This window comes from Balaenoptera borealis (assembly GCF_965194805.1).
Source record: "Balaenoptera borealis genome assembly, chromosome: 2".
Taxonomy (NCBI): domain Eukaryota; kingdom Metazoa; phylum Chordata; class Mammalia; order Artiodactyla; family Balaenopteridae; genus Balaenoptera; species Balaenoptera borealis.
Window position 1 is genome coordinate 62,816,299 of NC_138867.1, and position 22,562 is coordinate 62,838,860.

The window sequence follows — 22,562 nt, forward strand, 5'->3', positions numbered from 1 at the left end:
TTTTATGGAAACGTCATCACATAGGCATGATCGATGACTAACTCCACGTCCAGCCCCTCTCCCCTCTCTGGAGAATTGCCGCGGGGGCGGGTGGCCGGTGGCCAAAAATTCTAAGCTTCTAATAATGGCTTGGTCTTTCTGATGACCAGCCCCCATCCAGGAGCCCATCAAGAAAGAGTAGCCTCATTAGAACAAAAGACACTCCCATCACCCAGGAAATTCCAAGGGATTTAGGAGCTCTGTCAGGAAATATTAGACCAAATATTAGAACAAAAGATGTTCCTTGTGCTCTTATCTCTTGGGCAATTACAAGAGTTTTAAGGAACTCTGTGCCAGGAACTGGGGGCAAAAACCAATATATTTTTTCTGTTATATATTTTCTGTTATTTCACATATACCAAAATAAGTTTCAAACAGATTAAAACATTAAAGGTATTTAAAGAACTGAGAAAAATAAAGGTGAATGTTTTATGAATATGGAGTACTAAAAGGCTTCTCAAGGAGACAGAGTGGAGGCTGGGGAAAGAGATATGAGTAAACACCTGCTTAGCACAAAATCATACTTTTTTTTTTTTTAAGATTTTTTTGCTGTGGACCATTTTTTAACTTTTTATTGAATCTGTTACAAAATTGCTTCTGTTTTATGTTTTGGTTTTTTGGCCTCAAGGAATGTGGGTGGGATCTTATCTCCCCGACCAGGGATCAAACCCACACCCCTTGCACTGGAAGGGGAAGTCTTAACCGCTGGACCGCCAGGGAAGTCCCCAAAAATCATACATTTACATGACAAAACTCTGGGAAAACTCTGCAATTTAGATGTCGAAATAGGTTGATTATACTTGATACATAAGGACTTCTTAGAAATCACTAAGAACAAGATAAGCACTCCAGCAGAAAAATGGGCAAAGGACCCGAACTGGCAAAACAAGAAATACAAATGGCCAGTAAACATGTGAAAAGACGTTCAATTCCCTAATAATCAAAGACATCTAAAAGCAATGAGATACTATTTACTGATTTGCAAATCGGGAAAGATTATAAAACACGAGAACACCCAGTGCCGGCAAAAGCATAAGGAATCAGCACACTCACGTACTATTCATGCCCTAGTATAAACTGGTGTAATCTTTGCAATCCTTGGTAATATACATCAAAACCTTAAAAAATTGTAAACCCATTGATCTAACAATTCCACTTGTAGGAATTTATCCTGAGGAAAGTACATAAAAGACATATGTGACAAGGCTGTTACACATAGTATTAAAATTCTAAAGATATCCTAAAACATCCAACTGGGGATCGAATAAATAAATAACATCCACGAAATGAAATAGTTATGCTGTTATTGAAAACTAAGTTGCAAAATTATGTTATATTAATACAGAAATATATTCATGACATACTGTTACAAAAAGCACACCATATGTATACACATATACATACATATATACGCCCAGAAAAACACTTAGAAGGATATGAACCTGTACTTAATGCTGTATGGTAGGATGATTTTCCTTTTTACATTTTTATGTTTCTGTTTCCTCATATGTAGTATTTGCACAATAACAAGTTTTTAAAACCTTTAATAAAAATGAAATTAGTGGGCCAACTAAGACAGTTGACAAATTATACATTTAATAGAAAATGTACAACTGCTGAGACTAAAAACTATCTTAAAGAAATGTAATTTATTTTAATTCCTTTATATTTAGGAGGAACAGAACAATGCACTGTGAGTCTAGAAACTCTAGTTTTAATTTTGGCTTTGCCTGTTACTAGCCATGTGGTTGGTCTTCAGAAAGTCATTTAATCTTTTTCTATCTTGGATTTCTCAGGCATTAAATGAAGATGATTGTAAAAATCAAATTAAATAATGTGTAGCCATTTAAAAAAGACATCAAATGTTATCTTTGAGTCCCTGGTATTATTTTGAACCCCTGGTATTATTCCATATTAATGGTATTAAAACATCCAGTTACTTGTAATTTAGGAATACATGGATGAGTAATTATGATTTAATTATCCCATTTATCAAATAAACCAGCAGGACAGAAATCTCTAATAACTAGATGAACAATCTCGTAGAAATAAAGAATTACCAGCAATCATACAGGTAAATATTATTTTGTCTTGGTTCCAAGTCCAATTTCTATATAGTTTATTAACAGACTCTAGAATTCTCTCTGTGAAGAATTAAGTTCATTTCTCACCTGTGGAGAGAAACAGGCTTCTAGTTCTAATAGTGGGAAAGTTAAGACAGTAGTAATCTTTCCATGACCTTCTTTTCCATCCCTTTCCCTCCTCTTTCCAATCTCACTCAAACTAAAAAAGAACCAGAGATGTTAACAAGTGAAGATCCTTCTCGATTCCAATTCTGCATACGTCATTATAACAGAGTTAACCTACTGAGACCACACAGCTGCCTGCTCTGATCTCCTCCAAGTGTCTGTAATTCATCTATGTAATAGCAAAGTACTTGAGCCCAGTTAGAATTTTTCACTAAAAATAAAATGCTGGCACTGACCTGAGTCAGTATAGTTTATTGCTATGTAAATTATCCCAAACTAGTCATTCAAAATGTTTCACACCAAACAACCTCGATGTATATTATATATATGGATGGATTTTCATCCTATGCAATTATCAAAAGTCACTTAGTATGAAAATCTCACCTGATACCTGTCTACCCATCCCTCAGAAGTACTAATACTTTGTGACTACCATACCATGCTGTCAGTACAAAACAAGAAAAGGAATAAAATAAAGAAGCAGCACCCAGAGTCTTTTGCCAGAAGAGATAAGCAAGGTTATCTTGTATGTCTGTCTTAGAAGATCTCTGCACAGGCATTCAGACCTCACTGGCAAACCTGGTATTCATTATCCACATTTGTAGGAGTTCTCTGTTGTACCATTCTAAGGTTGCCCTAGGGCCACCTCAATGAAAATGCACTTTTCCTGTGAGTTATAAACCCAGTAACTGGCCACATCTTTAATTGGTAATTGGTGGGGATAAAGAAGCAGGGCTGAAAGTGGAACTGGGAATTGTACAACATAATCATTTCAGGATTGCCAAAATCTGTAGCATGGCAGATGTGTCTATATACAAGGTAAGACTGTCACAAATTTTACCAGACTACTTGTCCATATATGATTCTTAAATATGCTTTTGGCTTACTTATATTCTGTAGTATAATTTTATAGTCATGGAATTTATAAAGTAAAAAGCACTAGGGGTTTTCTGTAATTTTTATGAACAATTTTTTTTTTTTGCTTTAGCTTTCCATTTTCCTTCCCTTAAAAAGTTGGCAAAGAAATACCTGAAGAAAGCTTTCTTGGTTAAACTGTTATAAGCTTCTCTGTACATCACACAGCCAAAGAAGTGCCATGAGGTTAAGGCTACCTCAGGAACATCCCATCACCTTCATTAAGGAAACATTCCAGGTCCTGGTACCAATGCTTCACTGCTAAAATGGGACAACTAGGCATGACCACTGTAATGGCCAAAACACTGCTGTGCCTTTCTCAACAGCTTTAGGGCCTTGGAGCTTCTCTGGCTCAGTGTCAGAGGGACTTCCAAATAAGAACCTGCCTTTTGTGCTGCCATCATGGCTAGAAGAAAAGGAGCCCGCAGAGAAAAATAAAGTGGTGCTCCTAATATTATTATTTCTATCATATAGACAATCTAGTCATCAGAAAGACTTGCAGCTGGGTTGAACAAGCAAATGGCTACTGGAGAGGAAAATTTTGGAGCTGGAAGGGACATTCTCACTGATGTATCTGAAAATGTGACTGAACAGCATAAAAATGGAGACTACACTTAGTGCTGTCTGTGCCCCTTTCCCTCTGCCTCATGTTTCTACAAAGTATTGCTCAAATACAGCCAACCCAGATCTCAGGTCAGGAGGTGCTGTCCAGTCCCCTTACAACATCATATTGGCATCCTTACAGAACCCTCTTATAGTGTCCTCCAGACTATCAAACTGAAGCCACCCAGGAGTCTTCCCATCTGACCTCAGAACACAGATCACCCAGGAAAGCTTTGATGATATAAGGTGTCACTTTATGTGAAAATGAAGTAGCTAAATCCCAGGATTTGTGGTTTGTGATCCTATCCTGTCATCTGATGTCAGGTTCAGCTCACAGGAGATAACTCATTAAAATCATTATAAAGCCAAATAGAAAGTCTGGCAGGACTTCCCTGGCAGTCCAGCAGTTAGGACTGTGTGCTTCCACTGCAGGGGGGGTGGTTCAATCCCTGGTCGGGGAACTAAGATCCCACGTGCCATGCGGCCAAAAAGTAAAAAAAAAAAAAAAAAAAAAAAAGAAAGAAAGTCTGGCAAACCAACACACACAACCATGAGGAAGGGCAGATATGACCCATTTTCTGCAGACCTTTAGTTTGGTGTTATTCTCTGACTCTTCAATCATAATTACAACTGGCTTGAATCCAGCTCATTCTACTGTAAGTAGAGTGCTATATAATTTGTACTGTGTGATCTTCAAAAGAGAAACTAGCCAGGACCATTTGCCAAAAAAGCCAAAATGCTACCAAGCATTAGTACTGATAGCCTACAACAATCATCCCACAGCTACCAAGCAGCACCTGAGGTAAGTATGCTCTCTCCTCTGTCATCCCTTTTCTCTGCCCAACTCTATTCCTCCCCTTGTGCCTAAATCTAAGACCTAACAATCTATGAAACTTGATAAATTCCACTGGTTTAAACCTCAGAAAATAAAAGACTGCCAATCCCTACTAATTAATAGCATTATTTTCATCATGGTAATTCTAGAATCCTAGAACAAGACTAAAGTTCAAAACAGGTTAAAAAGTTAAAAAATTTTTACATAATATCAACATTTACACAATGAGCTTACTTACCATTGACATTAACCAGTGAGAGAATATTATCCTGGTGATCAAGAAGGCGCTTAACTTGAAGAATATCCCATCCTAGTGATCCCTCTGTGGGTGCTACCAGCCTGAAAATTACTAAATGAAAAGACAGATATAATTTTATTAAAATGGTCAAAGATTAAAGTTATATTTCTGCTCAAAAAGCTAGCATTTCATTGAGAAATATCTAAAATACTGAAAAACCCATCTCCAAAGACAGCCTTGTTCATACTACTTTAAAATATTTCTTTCAAATGCTTGAGATGTTTGAAATGATCTACTAAAATCCCAAGTGAGTGTGTCCTCAGAGCTCTGTCCCTTTATTAAAACTCTTCTAAACCCACTACCAACCATGAATGAAGCCTCTGAACAAAAAACTACAAAGTACAAAAGATAATGTGAAACTGCTCAGTGAGTCCATAAATATAGTCTCTATAGACAAGTATTCACAAGGGTCACATATGTAATAACTTCGAGGAAATAAAACAAATATGAATTAGATCAGAAGATAAAAGAGAAGCAATAGTCAATTCTAAAAAAGGATTAATAGAAAAATCCTGGACTTCTGAACCAGGATGAGTACTCAGAGCTGATAGCCTTGCTTAGCTATTGATAATAAAAGCCTCAAAGTCACTGTAGCTAGTGCACACAGAAATTCTATTTCCTGTTGAGAGGAACCCTCACATTAGAAAAAGAGAAATTGCTATGGAACATTTAAAACCAAGTACAGGGCTTCCCCGGTGGCGCAGTGGTTGAGAATCTGCCTGCCAATGCAGTGGACACGAGTTCGAGCCCTGGTCTGGGAAGATCCCACATGCCGCGGAGCAACTGGGCCCGTAAGCCACAATTACTGAGCCTGCGCGTCTGGAGCCTGTGCTCCGCAACAAGAGAGGCCGTGACAGTGAGAGGCCCACGCACCGCGATGAAGAGTGGCCCCCGCTTGCCGCAACTAGAGAAAGCCCTCACACAGAAACGAAGACCCAGCACAGCCATAAATTAAAAAAAAAAAAAAAAAAAAAAAAAGACAAAAATGTAGTTCCCAGAGGCTCTCATTAAAAAAAAAAAAAAAGTTAAAAAAAAAAAAACCAAGTACATGGGCACAAGCTTAGTCTTAAGAAAAGATAGAACATTTAAAGGAATAAAACTTATTTTTATAAGGAGAAATGGCACGACATATTTATTTTATAAGACTAAGTAAAATGCAGAACCTCGTTTTTAAGAATATTTGTATTTTTTATAAATTATTTTCTGAATAAAACCAACTTTCATTTCTTCCTTTTTTTTAGCTAATATTCTAACTTCCGTTGAGGCATTAGTGTTGCTTTTATTACTATTTCAATGAATTCACTAATTCATTCAATAAAAATCTCTTATTTTAGAAATTAGCCAGATGGAAGAGGACAATAAGTAGGAGGACAAGTCCAATAAAGGGTGACAACAGAAATGAAGGCATAGAGGTTGGGGAATCCCAGGCAATTCAGTGTTAACAAGCAAGTGATACAGGACTCAAAGGAAGCAGGAGGGAGATAATGGAGGGCATGATTTGATATGTTGAAAAATCTGGACTTGTAGGCTACTGGTGTCCTTACATTGGTCCCTAGGGCAAAGATTTCTTTCATCTGCAGCAAAAATGAGAAAAAATAAGGACTACATAAGTTTTTTTTATAAAACTAAATGTATTCAATTTAAAGTCCTATTCTTTTTTTCTGAGATCATGTTCTTCATATTTTGTTGTTTAAAACTTATTTTTTAAAAATCAGGGTGGTAAATGGTAGTTTGTTTGGTTTCTTGGTTTCTGGTTTGAGATTTCTAATGTTTTCACTAAACAAAATAAAAACTGGCAACTCTATGTTGATCTCCACAAGTTTGACCTTTTCTACTAATCAGAAATTTGAGAGTCCAGAAACAACTGATGTAGGCAATCGGAAGCCACTGAAGCTTTGAAGCTTGCATTATTTTTTTAAATTAATTTTTATTGGAGTATAGTTGTTTTAAAATGTTGTTTTAGTTTCTGCTACACAGCAAAGTGAAACAACTATACGTATACATATATCCCCTCTTTTTTGGATTTCCTTCCCATTTAGGTCACCACAGAGCACTGAGCAGAGTTCCCTGTGCTACACAGTAGGTTCTCATTAGTTATCTACTTTATACATAGCATCAATAGTGTATATATTTCAATCCCAATCTCCCAATTCATCCCCCACCCGCTGCCCCGTATGCATACATCCATTCTCTACCTCTGTGTCTCTATTCCTGCTTTGCAAATAAGTGCATCTGTATCGTTTTGAAGCCTGCATTTTAGATAGATCCCTCTAGCATCTACTGGAAAATGTATCTGGGAAGCACTAAACTAGAGGAGAAGGCATTTGAGAAGCAGTAAGGTAGAGGAAGGAAGACAAGTTAGGGGACTATCACAACAGAGCAGGCAAAAGAGGAGATGAGTACCTGAATAGAGCAACAGTACTGAGATGGAAAGAAGTAGGTCAAAATATTTACAGCAGCCATCCTCAAAGTATGGTCCCAGACCAGCAACCTCAGCACTACCAGAGAACCTGTTAGAACACAGAAGCTCAGGCCCCACTCCAGAATTAGTGAATTAGAAACTGAGAGTAAGGCCCAATAATCTGTGTTTTTAACAAGTCCTTCAAGTCATTCTCAGACACACTAAAATGTAAGAACCACTGAGTTAGAGTAAAACCAGCAAAACACAAGTGATTGACACAAGAGGAAAAAGGCAGGGAAAAGCTAGACGTCTTTCCAGGTCAATAAAGAACATGGGAAAACAATTTCTGCAAGGAAGGAAAAAGAAAAAAACTAAACACAAAATTATATCTTTAGAAACTACTTTATGAAAAGAAAGAATAAGCACAGGGTCTAGAAAATTACTTCTCAGACATGATTACACACAGAAAGTTCAGCTGAAGAAAGAGAAACGTGACTGCAAAGCAGTGGAGCCTGCAGACAGCAGTTTATAAATGGTGAACAATTAGCTCATGGCTCACTGGCATCTGCAAATATGCCAACTGATGGTCATAGCGAATCTCAAGGCTGGTCTCTAGAAGCAGCAGCACAAGTAATAGCAAATGCCCTCTGGGCTACATTACAAAAACTCTTCAAGAAAAAAGCAGCTTTTAAGAAGTGTGCTTACTCTATCACTTCTCACCACCCAAATTTCATCCATAAGGTAATGAACATAAGTTTTTTTTTTACTGCAGGCTCCTGGCAGTAAATGAGTTAGCCAACAGTCAACAGCTAAGAAAGTGTCCTTCAAACTGCATGTTTATAATCAGTTAATACATTTACAAAATTCCTGTTGCTATCCCTCCTTCTGCTATCCCACTACTCTGAGGGAAATGGCATAAACTCCCCCCCAAGAAAATGGGCCCCATTCTGGCTTCCTGAGGCAAAACCTCCACAGTTCCTATCTTAGTGAACTCCCAAAATAATCCTCCTCCAACACTCCCAACTCAAGCTTTTAGTTTCCAGAATGTTGGTAGTTGTTTTATGTGGCTAAAGTTTTTGCTAAGTAAGTGTATGAGTGTGGATCAGTAACAGAGAGGACTGTGGAATGTAAATGGCCTTCTCTAGCATCAGAGGAGTGGGGTTACCTTGGCACTTGGCTATGCTAGACCAAGTGTGGTACAAAAACTGACCTAACATCTTGAAAATGTCTTGGGCTCCACATCACTTCGACAATCCCAGGAGGCCAAGACTGGGGCGGGAAAGATGTCCCTTGAATTAGTCTTTCTGAAATGTGTATACAAGGCTAGTTTAACATTTTTAAAAAGAAGAAATAAAAGAAAAAAAGAGTCACACTCACTCAGTTCTTTGCCAACTGCTGCCACAACACAGTTCTTAGGTATTTCAATCAAAGCACTGATCCCTTCACAAAAACATATAAAACGAAGGTTAAATTATTTTCTTCATGGATTACATCAAAAACAAAAACATTCTCAGATTTATGTTGGTCATTCCTATAAAGGGGATGGTAACTATAAAGCACACACGATTTGCTACATCACACTTCCGTGCTTGCTTACATACGGAAAATGATTTTGTGAAAAGTAGGTGAGACCTCTGGAAGACATTATTGATTTATTAAGGGTAGGAAATGCTCTTTGAATATTTTTACTATTGTGGTGAACTTATTTACCAGGGACCCCTTAAGATAATCATCATCACCATTTACAAGATGGCTAGCTCAAATGAGATATAAAATTGGCATGTTGCTCAAAGTAAATTTAAGAAGCCTGGGTGGGCTCCCTGGCAATAAATGAGTGAGCCAACAGTCAACAGCTAGGAAAGTGGCCTTCAAATAATATGTTTATAGTCAATCAACACATTTACAGAACTCCTTGAATTACCAGAAGAATCAGATTCAACATTCCATCACATTTCATTTATTAAGCATACAGTTCTAAGTATCTTTTTATAGCTGAATCATGAAATGATTTTAGGGTAACCATAACTTCTATAAGATATGTTACAATTATTACTTCTGTCAGCAAAAATTAAAGAATTCATGTATTAGATTTAGAACCACCACATGTGTTGGCAAAAAACCCTGTTTATTAAAGTTAACTTCTCCATTATAAAATATATATAATTTTATATATACGTAATTTATAACATATACACAAATTTGGAAAGTATTCTACTCATTTACTTTACCTTCCCACTTGGGGAGTATTTCTGGCCAAAATCTTTTCTCCACATACTGTTTTAACAGTATGTTTCTATTTTCCCATATTCAAGACAGGGAGATGATGGTGGTGGAGGAGAAAGGGGAGGAGGAGTGGTACGAGAAGTAGAAGAGATAGGAGAGCAGGGGAAGGGGTAGCAGGGGAGAGTTCCAGATGCAGAAAACAGCTTGTTTAAAAAAATGTTTATTAAATTATTTATGAAATAAAAATACTGGAAACTCATTAATCCAGAAGTAGCAACTTAATACACAGAATCACAGAACATATTACTGGCAAGGGCATGGATGTCCTGTTTTCTAGTCCAAGGCTCCTTCCATTGCATCAGACTGACTTAAGATTATCTTTGCTTATTTCCAGATATGTAATAACTGTTCTAAAAGCCCTGTCAGTCCATAAATCAAGCAAGGCTTATTGAAAGGAGCTTCGTAAGATAAGGGTCTAAGAGTACTGCTAAATCCAAATCATGAAAAGCTCACCAATGGCAACCTAAGGCCTTTTCAAAGCTTTCTAACTGATTTCCTCAAAGATTTCTGCTATCTCTTGAAACACTGATAAACAGGGCAATACTGTGACTACTTAATGTACAGTACTCAAAGATAACTCGTAACAGGAAGGGGGATTGCAGTGATAGGTGGTTATTTCCATTAACATACAAAAGGTGTTTTTAGCCCTGATTTCAATATTTCACAACATAATTACTAATAATTCATGAAATAAAAATTCACAGATATCCACAGGCTAGTATAAGAAATAGGAAGGAAAATGTATATGTAAATAAAGAGATATAACTCATGATAGTAAACATGAAAACACACTCTAGATTCAAACAAGATTACTAGTGATTGAACATTGAATTGAGAAGTTAAACTGTAAATCCTAGTAAGGTATGGATTTAGTTTTGCTAAGACATCATATTATTTTTCTGGTATTTTATAATACCCATGTGGAGATAAACTAGTTCCAGTAATGAAGTGTAAATGCAACTCACAGGGCTCCTAATACCCTTAAGACGACAACAACATGCTTTAATAACACAGGCATACCTTGGAGATATTTCAGGTTCGGTTCCTGACCACCAAAATCAAGCAATTGTCACAATAAAGCAAGTCACACAAATTTTTTGGTTTCCCAGTGCATATAAAAGTTATGTTTACACTATACTGTCATCTATTAAATGTGCAATAGTATTATGTCTAGAAGACAACGTACATATTAGTACCTTAATTTAAAAATACTTCATTGCTAAAAAAATACTAACCACCGTCTGAGCCTTCAGCCAATCATAATCTTTTTGCTGGTGGAGGGTTTGAAATATTGCAAGAATTACCAAAATGTGACAGAAACACAAAGTGAAAAATGCTGTTGGAAAAATGGTGCCAATAGACTTGCATGACTCAGAGCTGTCACAAACATTCAATTTGTAAAAAATGCAGTATCTACAAAGCCCAATAAAGCAAAGTGCAATAAAACAGGGTATGCCTGTATTCTTTCTAGGATGTCCATGGGTTCATTTCACTACTTTTAGAAACGAAAATAGTTAATAGTGTATCACATGACTTCAAGGTTACTGTCATTTAAATTTACTCATTTATACTTAAATATTTTTACTCTGAATAAATTTTTATTTTTATTTTTTAAGTTCCTTGATATCAATATAAGTCAAAACTGATTTTTTTTCTATTAAAACCAAAAGTATATGTCAACAGAATTCTGAGAAAATAGAATTTTGTTAGTAAGTTTGCACATGAGTGAAATTTCTCTAGTAAAACCAACTGTAAAATGAGGTCATCCTTAGGAATCTATTCCAAGTCTGATGACCCTACAAATAAAGAAGAAAATGCTATTGTAAAGTCATAAAGATCTGCTTCCAGGGGTCAACATACTCATCAAACTCAGTTTAAGACATGGCCCAGAAGCATATATGAAAAGGTTTTTCTTGATCACTTTTGAGAAATTCTGTTAGAAAGGAAGGGGAAGCCAAAGGAAGGGGGATCTTTTCCTTCCAACTTGAGATGGAAATATATTTTACACAACTCTTAACCTGAATTGGAGAAATACGGCTACATCTTATATTCAGAATTAAAAAGAAAATCTATATTTCCTTTGTATTCATGCAAAGTCTCTTTGAAGATTCACTGTGTCTTTTTAGAGTCTATCATGGTTCACAATTACCTTGATTTGTTTTTACCTGTATCAGAAAGGTGACTAGTCTTACACAGGAGATCTAATTTTCGGTTCCACACACAGAGGTCATTCCCACCAGAAAGCCAAACATCTAGTCTCTGAAGAAGAGCTAAACACTGCAAAATTCATGTGAAATAGTTATCAGTTTAGAAATTCAAGTATTCATCAGTGGTTTTAAAATATGTCAAGTTGATACTCTTTCCCTTCAAGAGGTGGAGCTTGATTCTCTTCCCCTTGAATGTGGGCTCTGCTAAGTCACTAGCTTCCAATGAACAGAATGTGGCAGAAGGAATGGTGTGTGACTTAAAGGACTAAGTCATAAAAGACATGGTGGTTACCTCCTTGCTCTCTCACATCACTCACTCTACAGTGAAAACACACAAGCAGCCGCATGGAGAAAGATCCATCTTTTTTTTTTTTTTAATTGTGGCTGGCATCTTTTATTTACCCTCAAGGAAGCGAGGCAAGGAAGTGAGGCCTCTGGACAACAACCAACACTAACTCACCAAGCATCTGACCCCCTAACACCTCCAACCCCAGTCACCTGAAGGTGACAGCAACCTCAGGAGAGACACTGAGACAGAACCATCCAGCTAAACTGTTCTCTATTCCTGACCACCACCACTGAGATATTGTTTTAAACAACTAAGTTTTGAGGTAATTTGTTACTCAGTAATAGACAACTAATACACAAGCTTAACGTAAACTGCTTTTTTTTTTTTTTTTAAAGCTGCGTTTTGTTTTGTTTTTTTATAGCTACTTTATTTATTTATTTATTTATTTATTTATTTATTTATTTATTTATTTATTTTTGGCTGTGTTGGGTCTTCGGTTCGTGCGAGGGCTTTCTCCAGTTGCGGCAAGCGGGGGCCACTCTTCATCGCAGTGCGGGGACCGCTCTTCATCGCGGTGCGCGGGCCTTTCACCATCGCGGCCCCTCCCGTTGCGGGGCACAGGCTCCAGACGCGCAGGCTCAGTAGTTGTGGCTCACGGGCCCAGCCACTCCGTGGCATGTGGGATCTTCCCAGACCAGGGCTCGAACCCGTGTCCCCTGCATTAGCAGGCAGATTCTCAACCACTGCGCCACCAGGGAAGCCCCGTAAACTGCTTTTTAAATAAAACTGAAAATATGACCTTAGTTTTTATGTATCTTTCAAATTAATACCTCCTAATTCTTGACTCAGGAAATTGTTTCAAGGTTGGTAGAAGTCCTTTACCTTTAATAGTACTTTAAAGTCCACAACTTTAATAGTTCTCTCCCCACCCATTAACTCTGAGCGAACACAAGGGCAAGAGAGAATATGTAAAAAAAAAAAAAAGGAAAAGGTTCTGGTAGTCTTCTCTGGGCTGAGGATGGGGTTGCATTTTAAACTGCTGGAATAAAAAGGGTTGAAAATAATCAGTGCAGTTTGTACTTCAAGAGGTCCTACTGTGTCTAATCTCTGATTTTTTAATCTCAGTACTATATTCCTTTTTATTGCCAAATAATATTCCACTGTATGGTTATACACATTTTATCCATTCATCAGTTCATTGACATTTAAGTTGTTTCCACCATTAGGCTAGTATGAGTAATGTTGTTATGAACATTCACGTACATGTTTTTGTGTGGACATTTTTCTCTTGCGAATACCTAGGAGTGAGATTGCTGGGTCAAATGATAACTCTATTTAACATTTTGATGAACTATCAAACTATTTACCAAGGTGGCTGTACCATTTTACAGTCCCTCCAACAATGTAAGAGGGTTCTAATTTCTCCACATCTTTACCAATATTTGTTATTATCTGTCTTTTAGATATTAGCCATCTAGTGCATGTGAAATAGTGTCACATTATGTTTTGAACTGCATTTCTCTAATGACTAATATGTTGAGCTTCTTTTCATGTGCTTATTGGCCACTTGCTCACCTTCTTCAGAGAAATGTCTTTCAAGTTCTTTGTTTTTAATTGGGTTGTCTTTTTTATTATTAATTTGTAAGAGCTCTTTTTATATAATCAAGATACAAGTTCCTTATCAGATATATGATTTGCAAGTATTTTCTCCCATCCTATTGGTTGTCTTTTCACTTTCTTCATGGTATCCTTTGAGGTATAAAAGCTTTTCATTTTGATGAAGTCCAATTTATCATTTTTTTCTTTTGTTGCTATACTTTTGCTATCACATCTAGGACACAAAGGTGATACTTTGTACCGCCCGAGGACACAAAGATTTACTCATATTCCTTCTAAGAGTTTTATAGTTTCAGCTCTTATATCTTGGTCTTTGATCCATTTTGAACTAATTTTTGGATATGGCATGAGGTAGGGATCCAATTTCATTATTTTGTATGTAGATACCTAGATCCAGTATTATTTGTTGAAGAGACTATTCTTTCTCTTATTGGAGGGACTTGACACCCTTGTCAAAAATCTATTAACCACATATGTGAGATTTTATTTCTGGACTCTCAGTTCTATTCCACTGATCTGTATGTCTATCTTTATGCCAGTACCACACTGTCTTGATTACTATAGCTTTGTAGTAAACTTTGAAATTTGTAAGTTTCCATCTTGAAACTTTGTTCTTTCTTTACACAACTGTTTTAGCTATTCTGGGGTCCCCTTTACTTCTACGTGAATTTTAGGATCAGCCTGTCAATTTCTGAGGGAAAAAAGCCTGCTGAGATTCTGTCCAGTGTTGATCATTTGGGTAACATTGCAATCTTAACAATATTAAATCTGATCCATGAATTTCTTTCCATGTATTCATATTTTCATTAGTTTCTTTCAACAATGTTTTGTAGTTTTTGGTATACAAGTCTCATAGCTCTTCTTTAAATTTATTAAATTTATTTCTATGTTATTTTTTGGATGCTATTGCAAATAAATTTTCTTAATTTCATTTCTGGAATGCTCATTGCTAGTTTAAAGAAATACAGTTAATTTTTTGTATATTGAGATTGTATCCTGAAATCTTGCTATATCCATTTATTAGTTCTAATAGTTTTGTTATGGATATAGGATTTTCTATACAGAAGAGCATGTCACTTGTGAATAGAGTTTTATTTCTTCATTTCTAATATGGATTTTTTTTTCCAACAGTTTTTTAATTAATTAATTTATTTATTTATGGCTGTGTTGGGTCTTCGTTTCTGTGCAAGGGCTTTCTCTAGTTGTGGCAAGCGGGGGCCACTCTTCATCGCGGTATGCGGGCCTCTCACTGTCGCGGCCTCTCTTGTTGCAGAACACAGGCTCCAGACGTGCAGGCTCAGTAATTATGGCTCACGGGCCCAGTTGCTCTGTGGCATGTGGGATCTTCCCAGACCAGGGCTCGAACCCATGTCCCCTGCATTGGCAGGCAGACTTTCAATCACTGCGCCACCAGGGAAGCCCCCTGGATGCTTTTTTTAAAATAAATTTATTTATTTATATTTATTTTTGGCTGCGTTGGGTCTTCGGGGCTGCGCGCAGGCTTTCTCTAGTTGCGGCAAGTGGGGGCTACTCTGTTGCGGTGCACGGGCTTCTCCTTGCGGTGGCTTCTCTTGTTGCAGAGCATGGACTCTAGGCATGCGGGCTTTACTAATTGTGGCACTTGGGCTCAGTAGTTGTGGCTCGTGGGCTCTAGAGTGCGGGCTCAGTAGTTGTGGCACGCGGGCTTAGTTGCTCTGCGGCATGTGGGATCTTCCCGGACTAGGGATTGAACCCATGTCCCCTGCATTGGCAGGCAGATTCTTAACCACTGCGCCACCAGGGAAGTCCTTATGGATGATTTTTATTTCATTTTTATTGTCTAACTGCCCTGGGTCAGAACCTTCAGTGCAATGTTGAAGAGAAATGCCAAATGCAGACATCCTTGTCTTGTTCCTGAACTCAGGAGGAAAGTATTCAGTCAGTCTTTCACCATTAATATGATGTTAGGTGCTGTGTTTCCCTAGACACCCTTTATCAGGTTGAGGAAGCTCTCGTCTACTGCTAGTCTGTTGAGTATTTTATCATGAGAGGATGTTGGAGTCTGTCAAATGCTTTCTCTGCATCTGTTGAGATGATCATATGTTTTCCATCCTTTATTCTTACCATATATGGTATATTACATTGATTGATTTTTCAGATGTTAAACTAAACTCATATTCCTAGGATAAATCTCACTTGATGATGGTACATAATCCTTATTATACGTTGTTGGATTTGGTTTGCTAGTGTTTTGTTGAGGATACTATACTGTTTTTGTTACTTAACATCTTATCATGAGCATTTTCCAAACGCTACGTGTTCTTCTGAAACCATTTTTAGCATATATATCTACCATAATTTAACTATTTTCCTATAAGACATTTAGGATACTGCCAATCATCCATTTATAAAATATATTTGTAATATATATTTCCGTTCATAAATCTCTGCCCAAGTTTTTATCACTTCTTTAAAGAGTTTTCTAGGAGTAGAATCACTGGGTCAATTCATATAATAATTTTTTAAGATTCATTCATAAAGTCAACTGCCTTCCAGGAAGATCATTTTGATTATACTCTCAATGACAATAAAAATGCCAACTTCAGCATCTCCTTGCTAATATCATCTCTTATAAAGAAACTTTACTAGTTCAAAAAATAAATAATAGTATTTCTTATATTTATTAACGATCTGAAATTCTCTGATAAACTATCAGTTCAAGAACAACTGAACCACTGAACTAAAATGAGTGAAATGCTGTATTTAACAATTTTTTTTAATGTGAAACAGGATCACAGTGGGAATAAATACAACTATCTAGCTGATTAACAGTACAGTAAAACCCCTTTAAGAAGTACTTTCAAGGGGAAGGAGGCAGCTCACTAAAAAATAAAGTCGTCCTTTCACCATACCGAAATAAGATACTTTTTACTGACCAGTTCATGAAACAGCTCACCAAAGGAATTTCCCCCAAATACACTAAATTTTTTCTCCTTCCCTGTTCCTTCAATGCATATATTTTCATTTGAATCCTAATGATCTCAGTCAAATAAGCAAGACTATTTTTTGAGGGATTTAATAGGAGCATCTTTTCATATAAAGCATAGAGATTTTGATCAAGTCAATACTTTATTGACTTCTTCAAAGACAGTCCATTGTAAAATTGGATACCAGTATATAATAAATGGCACTTTCTTCCCCAGAGACTTTTCTAAATTGATAATCAGAATAGCATAGTAGCATAAGATGGCTACCAGAGATGCTGCCTTTTAGGAAAAAAAATGAAATACTTTGACTATTGGCACACTGATTTTTTTTTACATTGAAAGTGTTAGCTCCAATACAGAGATCAGTAATCTTCAAAGCAAATGAGGAAACACTATTTCAGTTTACTAGTATCTTTCCCCAAACTTGTTGACATTATTGAAAAACAGTGTACTTTCTGAGAACATTTAAGGTAATTTCTTCTACAGAAATCAAAGTAGCCAAGTCTTATCCAAGTTTGTTTCTCCAACATGTAGCAGAGTTCCTATCAAGTAATAAGCTCCGATTAATATTTGTTTATAAAATGAATGAACCTAACAGTAGCAGCCAATTAGCCACAAAAGATTTTGTTCTGGAACTAAGTAATTGCTATGTCTTACCCTTATCATTTTATAGAAAATAGACGGTGAGGGACAAATAACTCCATGTTTTAGTTCAAAGCTAAAACAAACAAACAAAAAAGAGACTAGCTATTGCTGTAGTCACTTTGAAAGTAATATCTCTTCCTAGAATTACCTACTAAAAACTTACTAGGTACTACCTTTTTCCTTATCTTACTATAGAGATTCACCTCTTGCTCTAATTTAAAATTCAAAATTCTAGCATTTAATGTATATACTCCCCAAAATCTAGTCTTAGAAGAATCAAATGACTGTGTATGTGTGGAAGAAATAATTTTTGAAACCTACAAAAGTAATTTCATCTAAATCATTAAACAATTTTTTCTGAAACAAAAAGATTATTACCGTAAAGTATCTGATTAAGATTTTACCTTTACAGTAGACTGGAAGCATGACACTTTCTGAACTTGTCTGCCAGTATCACAATCCCATACCTAAATTTATGTTAAGAAATAATTTCTCAGCAGAATTTTAAAACCTTAATTATAATTTTTCTAATAAATAAATCACAAATATTACACATTTACATAGAATATATATAAAGCATGAAATATTTCATGTTTATACTACCACAAAAATCAATTCATCAACTTAGCATAGCAGACTTATAATCTAAAATAAGTCTGAGGTAAATTTTACTATCAAACCATTTGAAAATACCAACAAAATGAATGGTCTGAATACTGAATGTTTACAGGCATTAAATATTGCAACTATATAAAAAGTTTTATTCTCCAAAACAGTCTACCGTAATCTAATAAACACTGAACATAAAATATTTATACTAAAAACTATCACACCCATTAATTAACATTTACTGAAAGCTCCTTCAATGTGCCTGGCATCATTTACTACTGTTATCTTGATTGAAAGAAGACAGTAACAGTGTATTCCTATTACCTATATACATACTTAAAATAATTAGAGGACCTCTCATAAAATGTCCAAGGTTAGTTTGACCTAAGGAGCATAATGATTTTCAAATTTTTCATACCATTTCCTATGGTAAGATATACATTTTATATCATATCTGAGAACACATTTGCATACAAATAAATATGTGGACTCTTAAGACCATCACTTGACAAAGATATAAAGTCTACCCTCAGCATTTAATTAAGAAGTTAGTTAACAGCAAAGACCCAAGCAGGGTAAATTTAGAATTCATATGAATAAAAGGAACTGCCAACAAAGCAACCTGAAATTATTTTTAACAAAAAACGTCATTCAGCAAAGGAAATAACTCTATACTATCATTTACAGTTAAAGTTGATACTGATATTGTCCCAGCTACTCACGTCCGTACTGTAATAGTAAGTTTAATAATTGGCTCTAAATAGTATCATAGTACCCTAGGAACAGTCTAATAAAAAGTATTTGATATTCTATTTTTGCAGAGATTATACTGATGCTGAAAACAAACCCAAAAAAGAGACCTTTAGTCCATAAAATAACATTTGCCTCAACAGAGCAACAGTAGTAAAGCTACTCTGACCTAAACATATGAGTGCATATTATGCCCGTTTATGCAATATTGTAAGCACCACAAAATATCGTTTATCTCCACTTAAACCTTTTCTTCAAATTCTTTCACCTATTGGCAATCTGTCTAGAAATCACTTCAGCTGACGAGCTCATTTAAAGTGTGTCATAAACTATGTCTTGGTTCTACAGAAGCCTAAGAAACACCTATACCTTTGGACTTACTCCAAAACTTACTTCAGTAATGCTTGAAGCTATTTAAATAGAATTCTCAGATAAGCATAGACTTTTTAAAGTTAATCTATGATACCTTAAAAAAAAAAAAGTAATGAAAGATTAGCTTTCCATAGCATTGAGCTATGGCTTTCACAGACCCAATTCCACATACAAATATAAAAGGGCTAAATCTGTTTAAGAAAAATATTTTACGAAAGCAGTATTACATAGTGATTCAGAGCTCTGACTCTGCAGTCAGTCTGTTGCCTTCTGCCCTATACTCCTGCATGACCTTGGGCAAGTTACTTAACCTCTCTGCGCCTCTCTTTTCTTATTTGTAAATGAAAATAATAGAAATACTTATTATAAGGATTAAATGGGTTAATAAATGTAAAATAGAACAATGCCTAGCACATATAAGCAATTTATAACACTTTACTATGGCTACTGCATCTTAAATTTTCAACTAAAAGTATGGGGAGGAATGATCATTTACATTTTTTAATTGTTTTAAAATACTAAATATGGGGCTTCCTGGTGGTGCAGTGGTTAAGAATCCGCCTGCCAATGCAGGGGACATGGATTCAATCCCTGGTCCAGGAAGATCCCACATGCCGTGGAGCAACTAAGCCCGTGCGCCATAACTACTGAGCCTGTGCTCTAGAGCCCGCAAGCCACAACTACTGAAGCCCACGCGCCTAGAGCCCGTGCTCCGCAACAAGAGAAGCCACGGCAATGAGAAGCCCGCGCACTGCAACGAAGAGTAGCCCCCGCTCGCCACAACTAGAGAAAGCCTGCGCGCAGCAACAAAGACCCAATGCAACCAAAAATAAATAAATTTTTTTTAAAAAGGCAAAGGAAACATAAATATTAAAAAAAAGAATCTGCCTGCCAATGCAGGGGACATGGGTTTGATCCCTGGTCTGAGAAAATCTCACATGCTACAGAGCAGCTAAGCCTGTGTGCCACAACTACTGAGCCTGTGTGCTGCAACTACTGAAGCCCATGCACCTACAGCCCGTCCTCCACAGCAAGAGAAGCCACCGCAATGAGAAGCCCACGCACCGCAACAAAGAGTAGCCCCTGCTCACCACAACTAGAGAAAGCCCGCGCGCAGCAACGAAGACCCAACTCAGCCAAAAATAAAAATAAAATAAAATAAAATACTAAATATATTAAACACTGAGCAGATGGTAATTTGCTTTTCTGCCAGACTCAGATTCTCAAAAAGTTCTTATGGGTTGGGGCCATTAAGTTTCTTTTGCTGTACAATGAACAGGAAAAAAAAAAAGTGAATTATTCTCCAGTTCAACTCATCTTTCTCTAAATTGAAAAGCAATTTGAGATGATAAATATTTTTAAGCCCACATTCTCCCATTTCCTCTGTTTTATGTAATTTGATATAATAGTAACTCTGAAAAAAACAGCTTTAGTTATGAAGTTTCCAACAACAATAAGCCTTAACTTGCAATTTCCAGTCTAATACTTTTCAGACGTCTAATACTATTAACTGTCTTATGAAGGCTAGAACAAAATCATTTTTGCTAAAACAGAATGTACAGACAGACCCCAAGAGGATAAAGACTAATAACATATGTACTGGTCCCTTGGATCACCATAGCTATGTCACTTGGTTCTAGATTTAAGGATATAATAACTGTTCTGTCAGCAGAGGCTGTCAAGATCAGTTGATTTTTTTCTTCACAAGCTTCCAAAGAAGGAAATGTAATAATAGCTGTTATCTTTTGCGTGTGTCCATTGAGTTCCAAAAGTTTTTCTCCTGTCTGAAATATCAATAAAATGTTAATAGTACTTCATATTTCATAACTCAAATAATCTTAAATGACAACATTAAGAAAAATCACCAGGTAGAAAATATACACATTCCATCTGAAATTACTTAGATTTTACAATTTAACTTTAAACAATCAAATAGTATCTAAACATTAGGTGCTAAAAGAGTAGCTATAACTAATTTTAATTATTTTCTAATAGAAAATACTAATTTTTAGCAGATTGTTATAGGAAGTTTAAAGGAGTATTCTTTCCATATGGTTTTAAGATTATAACTGTGTAAATTAAGCATAAAAATATCAGTAACTTAATCAGCAGGAAAAAAATAAGGAGTCTTCACTATGCAAGCATCTGTTATCTAAGTCTTCACAGTTATAACGCTGTGGAAGAAAATAAAAGTCAGCATAACAGTAACAACAATTGGATATATATATCCAGTAATGTATCAACCATTCGTAAAGTCAGTATGGACTCTACTTCTCTCTAACATCAACAGCTATTCCCATCCATCCAATGTCTTCATCTATCAGTTTCTCACTGATTTCCCAAGTAGTAAACTTACAAAAATGAAATGTAAATATAAGATAAATTGCAAATCTCTCCAAGGTTGCAGGATTTCATGATGTACGTGATGAACATAATGTTAAAAAAACTGCTTTAATCACAGGCAAAGCCACCGAAAAATGAGGATCTTGACTGAGTCAGACCAGATAACAACCCAAACAAGGGCAAGAAGATAAATGCTTCAAAAGAGAATAATTTGAGAATCCAAGGATCAGAAGAGAAGTCCTAGAGAAATTTGGTAAAGCCTTAAATATTTTTGAAAAAATAAACCTTTTATTACATTACTATTATAGTCAAACATGATAAGAATGCTATATTATGCTATCAAACGATTCTGACAGAAAAACTGTCTTCCACAGAAATCAACATCTGATTCATTTTCAGAATCAGTGCATAGTTGCTGATAACTTAAATTTTGTTTAATTAAGATTAAAACTTTTATTTTCATAATCTAGCATTTGTTTATCAGGAAAAAATCTTAAATAAAAAAACTCTATTATGGAACATTGGTCCTCATTTTAAATGGATTCATCCTAAGCAGCCCTTTCGAGCATTAATTAGTCTCAACCTGCTGATATGCAGGTATATCTCCAGATAATGTTTATGAATGCATACAGTCATGTCTTTATTACACAATCCACATAGAAACAATACACACCTGGGCATTCCACACAACTACAATTCCATCATCACCAGCAGATGCAAATCTGGTTAGAGAAAAAAGGTCAAGAAAAAAAAAATCACTGATGACATTTAAGTGCTAAGATTACTAAGATACCATCAGACCTTATTAATGGTATTTTGACTTACTAGTATCAATACAGATTAAGTTCTTTAAGCTAATTTAACAAATATTTACAGAATACCTTCTAAGTTTTGTGCCAGGTACTGAGAATCCAAAGATAAATAAGACCATTCAGAGAGTTAAAATGAATAAACTGCTAGACTAAGAATAAGGGAGATCTATCAATGATCTTTAAAGTCCTTCCTTGCTTTAAAATTATAATGATTAAACCCTGACTTAAGTGACATGAAACCAAGCTGAGGAAAAGCTACAGTGACAGGAAGTGATATTCTAGGAGTGGAACAAAGGAATCATGTCCTTAGATTCCTTACTTTCTAGGTA

At 35.9% G+C, this 22,562-nt stretch overlaps 1 protein-coding gene across 2 annotated transcripts in view; it reads right to left on the bottom strand.

The window, feature by feature from the left end:
- WDR41 (WD repeat domain 41) overlaps positions 1-22,562 on the bottom strand; it is a 44,938-nt gene that overhangs the window by 9,366 nt on the left and 13,010 nt on the right. For both annotated transcript variants that reach the window (XM_082378063.1, XM_082378064.1), the window contains exons 3-8: positions 22,095-22,143; positions 20,731-20,862; positions 17,752-17,814; positions 11,789-11,900; positions 8,718-8,780; positions 4,880-4,990 (exon numbers count right to left, since the gene is read on the bottom strand). In XM_082378063.1, coding sequence (XP_082234189.1) covers positions 4,880-4,990; positions 8,718-8,780; positions 11,789-11,900; positions 17,752-17,814; positions 20,731-20,862; positions 22,095-22,143 — 530 coding nt within the window. The remainder of the gene's footprint in view (positions 1-4,879; positions 4,991-8,717; positions 8,781-11,788; positions 11,901-17,751; positions 17,815-20,730; positions 20,863-22,094; positions 22,144-22,562) is intronic.